Genomic DNA, 8,646 nt, shown 5'->3' on the forward strand with positions numbered 1-8,646 from the left:
GATATTTGAGCCCAAGCCAGGTTCTTTTAACCTAGACTGCCCCTCTCATGATTCGATATGCCTACGCTCAGACAAACTTTACCATTGATCGTACCTAATTGACTAATTTCCCTGAGCTCTCTACACTCAATTCGCACAATGAAAAGATGCCGGCAAGCCTCTTGAAAGCTCTGACAGCATTTCAAGACTTTTTCCTAACAATATACTTGGCAAATTCTGGACGTCCGCTCCAAAAGACTCACGCAGTGGCTGATCTATTTTCGTTTCTCCCTCACAGAGCCGGTGCGTAAATCCTAACCCACGTGGATGTGAGTCATGCTAGGGGTACGGTAGCGGCCCAGGCCGTTGGGTTTATAAAGCAGAGTTTCAGAGACGGGGAACCTTTTTGAGCCGGTCCTGACTGCCGTGTGGAGCAGGCCAAACCACCTGTCGACCGCCGGGTCATCACCAGACACTGTCGCAATCGGTTGCCGTGCAAGCTCGCTGTATCGAGGGTGGGATTTCCGAAAGGGTTTTGAAGAGATACGATTTCAGATCCATCATGACACGAACGGACGATAAAGAAGAATTGGTGAGCCTTTGCATGCAATACAACGCTTTGAATGCCTTGCATGTCCTGCATGAGAGGGGCGGGGTTGGAAGTTTAAAAGAGGGGCGGAATTAGAGACCACGTCCCCTCATAATAGTCGAGAGAATAACATGAAAGTATTCACATTAAGGCATGTTGTAGCTGCGTTGTTGTACATGGGTTTAAATTATTGTGAACTAATTAAGCAAGTTAACTCGGGTGTGTGCATTTGATAAGGCTGACTTGTTTTGAGCCTGAGAGTTTCCAACTCGCAAAGTTTGACGATTTCTCAGGTTCCAAATGTTTCTGATATAGCTGCTCACACGGTCTAAGTTCGATATCGTGGCTCGGGCAACACACACAATGAAGTTCCAATCCAGGCGATTAAATCCCGCATGGAGAACAATCTTCAGAGCAAATCCAGGCCTACTTCATCTTCTAGAACATAGTTTCTTTGGTCTGTCTGTAGTACATCGGGCTTTTATTTTTCAAGATTTTAAGAGAATGACATCAGGGGAAAAAATGTTTTGTCACTCATGCTTGGACATCGTCAGAAAGCTGTGACCCAAAAATCTTGCGCTGATGATAGACGTATATGCATGACCCAACATTATGTGACATTGAAACAATCAACTGTATTTATGATAATGCCAAAACACAGAGTCCTTAATCACAGTGATGTAATGCGTAATTCCTCATATCCTGTGTTTCCGTGAATCGGATCTGCTTCGGAGTGAATCATAGTAGTACCTATAAGGCTACTACTGAGGTTAAAATGACGTCTACATGGGTCAGAAGACCGTCACCTGCCGCTCATAATAATGACTCTATCAGTTATCTCCAGAACATAACACATTGCTCGTTGTCTCTTCTTTAAGTTGAAGACTGCCTCATGAGGCAGCAGGCACAGGCTGAGGGTGGGGTTTGGTGAGGTTTGTGTTGGGATGGGATGATAGGCCTTCTCTTTCTCTAAACCAGAACCCGAGGTAGCATTCCATTAGTTTGTGTGATACAAAGTTCCACCAACACCCCCCCCCAAAAAAAAAAATCAATTAACCCCCCCCCCCCCCACCACCACCCCACCCCCACTTCGGTAACAGATCAATTATCGCTTATAGGTTTCTTGAAAGTTGTTAATTTTGCCGATTCTGATTATAAATAATACGAACGCATCCATCTGAAAAAGAACAAATGAAAAGTTGCTGCGATGAGAGATGGGGTTCCTAACTATGTTAAAAGTGGTTTTTAATGCCTTTAGTTTAGGAGCAACGGTAATACTTTATATTACAATCATGACATAAATTATAAATTTAAATCTAAAATTCTACCTGGAATCAAGCATAATCACAAGTGGTCTTGGAATCTTGTCAACGAGACGTTGCCTGTAATGGAATTTGCAATGTCTTTGAAAAAAGTTGCAAACAGACCTCCGTAGAACTGAAAAACGTAAAAACTGTATATAAAACATCAATACTTTTGAAGAGTATATATAGCTAGAAGTAATACAGAACAGATCAGTATGAGGGGTTACAGAATCGAGAAGTGACTAATACCATGATCCTACGTTAGGTTGGGACGGCCCATTGGGAAGAACAGCAACGGAAGAGAATAATCTGTCCAGGATATCACCCCATATATCTGGTATTGTCTCATGTGCTTTACAGCTGGAAGGCATAGCTAAATTAAAGAAAGGAGGTCTCAATGGGAACTTGGAGAAGGGTGGCAGGAAATTGATGAATCATGCAGAGAGCTACTTATAACACAGATTTGTGACAGCGAGGAATTAAGCAAGGAAATGTGACCACAGCCTTTTGCGGATATTTTACATTATAGAGTATTGTTCAGATAAAAGTCACGGTGCAATGTCTTGCAATTGGCGATCCCATGCATAATTATGTCTCGTGTCGCTCGAAATAGAAATAAGCGTAATATGCGCACTATAGCAGATCCGAAGGAAGGGGACACAGAACCACTGATCTCTATATAAAGACTGGATAGCTAATACAGAGCCGCACAATGTACGAATTTGACGCCATATTGGTGAGACCGGCTGGTGATCTACAAAGGACATGTTGCCGTTTTTATAGACAGCATGATTTCTTTTGTAACGTCGCGGTTCACTTGACTTATATTTTGACCACCATCACTGATCAAGGTTAACTACAATTTTTCTAACGTCGTGGTTACTAAAATGCCGCAAATATAACTTTTTCGGCGTTTTGAAATAATAATCACTACGGAAATGTGTCCCTTTTAGAACATCATAATATGTGTACGTGACCAAAATGCGCGTCAACTGTTGATACAACGCGCGCGTATTTACGCGTAGAACGTTCGTATTATACGCGGCCATCTTCGTGAGACCGGGGGCGAATTGGTCAATGTGCGAAGTCTACTGTGTGAATGTTGTATGCATATCCGCTATCCAGTCTTTATATAGAGATCAGTGCACAGAACCCAGAGAAATAGTACCGTGACTGTTTTTAAATCGATGCTGTGGTCTTTCCCCTTTCCCTCTATACAGATTCGCTGAACATAAATAAAAAGAGGGAAAGAAAAAGAAGTAATCCAAACTATTTCAAACTATTGTCTCGCTGTTAACTAATTAGCGTTTTACTTCAGCTTTTTCAGGGTGCCGAACCGAAATGATTCATGTTCATTTTCCGCCACCCATTATCTTGTTTTAGACGTGCAGTCATGGGGATGACTAACGTAGAAAATCATTAAAATGATGTTGTCTGATTAAGCTTTTTGCTTTTGGCTCACACAGGCACCTTAACCTTGTGAATTTTTGCTCACACAAGCACCTGGGCAGTACTATGATACGTGTAATATGAAATAACGTCCTTCAATTAGCTTAAAATATTGATGATAAGGAGTCGTTCATCATGACAGTCGTTCATCTCCGTGCAGGTCGAGGAGCCGGCCGACGCCGGCACAGGCATCCGTCCGAACCGGCTGACCAGCATCAGTCGGGCCGCTGTGCGCGCACGCAAGTACTCGACCAGCATCAAGAAGAGAGTCCGTAAGACGGTCGATTCGTTCATCGATGGGGGAGAGCTGAATGAGGAGGTGGACCCCTGGGCTCTGACGGAGATAGAGCAGACCAGCGAACCATGGTCAGGTGAGGGCGGTATTTTATTTTTATCTAATAGACCTTGTATTTTAAGGCGAATAGGGAGCAGTGGTTGTATCACATATGCATGACTAAACCCGTACGTTTGTTATGACAAAATTGAAATAACAATGAACACATCTGAGGTACCTGCATCACATACGGTCTATGAGTTCCTCAAAAGTGGGTCCAGGCAGACGCTTGAAGTAAACGAGAGAGAATATTCACAGGGGGGAAAATTAAAACCCTGTAACGTTACACTGGCAACCCCCCTTCACGGTGCAAGACTATACTTTAAAAACACATGCAATTTGTTAACCATCTGGCCTTGAAGTAAGTAACTAACACGATTTTAGCAGTTCCTTATACACATGTAATTAGAGAAAAACCTTGAAATTTACGTTATAAATACCCCGTCCTCTTTTCCCCAGAACTGACGACAAAGGGCAAATTGTACCGTGTCCTGGTGGAGTGGATCGGCAAGCCTATCGCTATTCTAATCTTGCTCTACTTCTTCATCTGCTCACTGGATCTGATGAGCTCCGCCTTCAGGTTACTTGGAGGTGAGAAATAAATAGTACTAAATTACCATAATACTTTTATAAAACTATTCTAATATTTTTTATTCTATCTTTTTGTTCAAAGATCGCTAAACAAAGGTTAAAATGAATCGAGCATGGTGTAAAGAAAATGGAATCGATTCATAATGTATATTTTTTTCATACAAGCATTTTAAAATTTGGTTTTAAAATAACGAGGACTAAATTTCAAATGAAAAATCGTAGCTTGGAATAGGCCTAATGTGCTATACCCTCGATATATAATATCCATATTTACCAGAAATTAGCATTTTAAGTTGTGTGAGCATTCAAAGCGAACTTTCAAGACACCATTTCAACGTCATTTTTTAAATTCAAAATGATATCACTGTAATTTGACATTAATTCTGGTCTTCCTAATCCCAGGGAAGGAAGCCGGGGAGGTATTTAGCGAGAGCACCCTTCTCAACAACCCCATATGTGGCTTGATGATCGGCATCCTAGCTACCGTACTGGTCCAGAGCTCCAGCACTTCAACCTCCATCGTTGTCTCCATCGTATCAGCTGGAAGTGAGACTATATCCATTTACTTTTTCTTTCCTTTAATTCTTTCTTTATTTTTTTGTGGCCAATCGCGTTACATTGACAATAGGCATTGCCTAACTCAATGTTGCTTCAGAGTTTGAGCTTCGTTGAGAAGTGAGGCATTTCACGTGTCATCCATCTTTATCTTAGACCTTGACTTCGAGTCGGATTTGAAATCCATGCTGATTGTGACGTCAACAGCCGATTTACGCCCAAGTATGGAAAGAAACTTTAAGGCATTGACTGTTTCTTTTTTTCTTACATAGTTCTGCAAGTGGAGCCGGCCATTTTCATCGTGATGGGCGCCAACATCGGCACATCGGTCACCAACACCATCGTCTCTCTGGCCCAGTCCGGCAACCGAAACGAGTTCCGTCGGGCCTTCGGAGCCGCTACCATCCACGACATGTTCAACTGGCTGGCGGTGATCTGCCTACTGCCGCTGGAGTGCGCTACTAAGTATCTGTACCACTTCACCCAGGCTATCGTCGATGGGTTAAACGTGACTACCACTGAGGGGTCCAAGGTGGAGCTACTGCGCGTGCTCACCAAACCCTTTGCCAAGAAGATCATTGACGTAAGTAGTAATATGCCACCTGTTTACTAGTGCGCATGCGCGTACAGGTGTCTGTACAGTTCATCGCCTTCAGCAATGTTCCAGCTAAATCGTGAATTCAAATCATTCGGGCAGCATACGTCAGCACGTGACATTAGAAAATGATACTTAACGTGACTAAGTTTCTAGAATGTGTGCAGTAAGAACCCACCCCAATACACCCACCGCCAACAAACTGTTTTGTTATACAGAAATTCGATTTCCATCAAGGGTTTCCGTAACAGCATCTCAGAGGTCCACATTAGGCCCATCGTTTGCACGCGCACATAATAACAACGAGGCGTTATCCATTAGTTTCAATTACTCAAATCTATGCTTCCCCTTCTTTCCAAAAACCCCATCAATTTAGATCGACAGTAAAGTTGTGGCCAAGATCGCTCTTGGGACGATCGATCCAAGCGAAGCCAAACTCCTCAAGGAATGGTGTAAAAAGGAGAAGATAGCGGTGCTGGCTAACACCACTATGCCGCCACCTACGGCAGCTGCAACGGCCGGGGTCGCTGGCTTTACGGAGAACCCGGGCATGGTCACGGAGTACATAGAAGTTGGAGTGGAGAGATGTGAGTATAGATGCTGGCATGTAAAGTGTAGTGGAAAACGAATGAGAACATACTTTTTACCACTTTAAGATTATTTAATGGATGATAATTATCTTGTGGCATCGAGTTGATCTTAAGATATGAAGCAATCTTCCACGTACCTTCATTATGGTTAACTTGGCAAATTCTGGTCATTTGCTTCAGGTCATCTTGTACTTGACCCATCTGGTAAACTCGACAAAATAATCAAGTATATCATTGTTATTTTCGACACACCAGGTTCATACCTATTTGCCAACACCGGTTTGTCTGAGAGAGGCGTGGGCGCCATTCTCCTCATCCTGACGCTCATCCTTCTATGCACATGTCTCCTCCTCATGGTCAAACTCCTCAACTCCATCTTGAAGGGCCGTATGGCAAGCGTCATCAAGCGGGTCATCAACGCCGACTTCCCCCATCCGTTCGGATGGCTGTCCGGTTACCTTGCTATACTGGTGGGGGCCGGGGTGACCTTCCTCGTACAGAGCAGCTCCGTCTTCACCTCGGCTCTGACTCCCTTAGTCGGTTTGGGTGTGATAACCTTGGACCGCGTCTACCCGATGACTCTAGGCTCTAACATTGGTACCACGGCTACAAGCTTGCTCGCCGCCATGGCTAGCTCAGGGGACAAGCTCAAGAATAGCATCCAGATCGCTCTATGCCACCTCTTCTTCAACATCAGCGGCATCTTGATCTGGTATCCAGTCCCCTTCATGCGTAAGGTGCCTATCTTCTTTGCTAAGGCACTGGGCAACACCACAGCCAAGTACCGCTGGTTTGCCATCTTCTACCTAATCATCATGTTCTTCTTGCTGCCGCTGTTCGTCTTCGGGATGTCTCTGATCAGCATCTGGCTCCTGCTTGCCATTGGCCTTCCCGTCCTCCTCCTCCTCATCTTCATCGTCATCGTCAACATCTTGCAGCACAAGAAACCCGAGGTTCTCCCAAAGAAGCTCCGTACCTGGGACTCTCTGCCCCTATGGATGCACTCCTTGGCACCCTTAGACCGTCTTATCACCAGAATCCTCCATACCCTGACCCGATGCTGTCCTTGTAAGAAGAGTCCTAGCGACCAAGACAAAGATGCACTGCCTCTGCATTACAGCACAACTGGAGATTCTTCCAACGGCAATCTTGCCGTTCACTACGATGCTGTCAATCAACGTACCAGTACGTTACCACTCAACTCTTCGCACACCAATACGGAGACAAGAACCAGCGCATTTTAATCTACAACTTTAACATCTATCAATGTTAAAGACAGGGCCCTGTATTTAATATGGCTCTGCTAACTTCACAATTAATGGTCACCGTTCTGTGCTAACAGTGCTAGTCAATGAAAAAAGTCAGAATTTTCATCTACGTTAAAGGGTCCATGGAGTAAATCTTTCTTAAGAAGATATTTTGTGCAACCATGCAACCTTCTACTCCTCTTAAATGGACAACTGAGGGCGCTGTTGCTGCTATGTCATTTCAGGAAGACACTGTCTGCAGTTTAGGGGTTTTCTGTTCAAATTGTGAAATCAAAAGTTTTGAAACTTTGCCTATTGAAAACATTTGTGAGAAAATTTTGCTCAATGGCTTACTGCCATGTACTGACACAACAAGAAATCGCCAACAGAAAATATAATTTATGACAGCGAAATATCTAAAAATTCTGGCAACTTTTTGGTACTGAAATAGCGACATGCTCATGAACGTGGTAATTCGTATTTGCATAAAAACCAAAAAGACATAAAAATACCCTTGAAAATGGCAAAACGAAAAATTCAAAATAGGATTAAATGAGACACAGAAGTGATTTTCCAATGATTTCCAAATACATTGCATGGGCCCTTTAAGCGAGGATTTTTCGCGAATGGTAAGCAGGGCCATGAAATTGAGCCCTGTTGCAAACTGCATGAACATAATTCTATGATGCAAACGAGTCGACAGTGTTTCAGTGATGCACTTGAACCCAAGAAGCAACAGCGTTACAATAATAACATTATAATAGAACCTAATTATTTCGTATGTATGCGAGTTCGCAATCACTAATTGCGTGCTCAGAGACGTACCTGAAGTGTTTTAACTCGAAAATGGTTCATGAAAATTAACCTTGAATTTTTGAATGTTGCTGTTTAAACAAAAATTAAAATTGTAAATTTGTCATTTTTGTTTTCTAAAACATTTCACTATCGACATTTAAAAACTCTATACGTAAAGTAATACACATTATTGTACCGTATTTTAGACTATACGGGATAAGATTAGGTCTTGTGTCTTTCCTGCGAGTATTCAGTGATCCATGTTTATAAGTCGAATGCTTTATTGTAAATACATTGAGCAAATAAAATGCTTACAAAGATCTTCAATTGTTTCATATCCAGACTGTAATTATCTGTATTCGCTTGAGTTCATCACTATGGAAACATTGGTTTCATCACTATGGAAAATACGGATAATAAAATAAACCAACCCAGGAAAACCCCTAAATGTTTAGTACTTTCGTCGACAACAAAAGTAGTTGTTCCTACGCTTTCAAAGAGAGATATTCGAATCCACGCCGGTGCCTGCAGAATGCCAGGTGCCCCCCCCCCCCCTCCCTAAAATATAAAAAGAAACAATTCAGAAAAAGTGAAAGTTTTGAGGCATCTTTCCTCCCC

At 42.8% G+C, this 8,646-nt stretch overlaps 1 protein-coding gene across 1 annotated transcript; it reads left to right on the forward strand.

Annotated features, from left to right (window-relative positions):
• Positions 1-240: 240 nt before the first annotated feature.
• On the forward strand, positions 241-7,498 carry LOC119746037 (sodium-dependent phosphate transport protein 2B-like). The gene is made up of 7 exons (XM_038222794.1): positions 241-571; positions 3,482-3,692; positions 4,115-4,246; positions 4,649-4,792; positions 5,074-5,384; positions 5,773-5,983; positions 6,242-7,498. The coding sequence occupies exons 1-7, from the start codon at positions 542-544 to the stop codon at positions 7,228-7,230; spliced, it is 2,028 nt and encodes a 675-aa protein (XP_038078722.1). The 5' UTR covers positions 241-541; the 3' UTR covers positions 7,231-7,498.
• Positions 7,499-8,646: the final 1,148 nt, after the last annotated feature.

This window comes from Patiria miniata, unplaced genomic scaffold (assembly GCF_015706575.1).
Source record: "Patiria miniata isolate m_02_andy unplaced genomic scaffold, ASM1570657v1 HiC_scaffold_7, whole genome shotgun sequence".
In the NCBI taxonomy this organism is placed as follows: Eukaryota; Metazoa; Echinodermata; class Asteroidea; order Valvatida; family Asterinidae; genus Patiria; species Patiria miniata.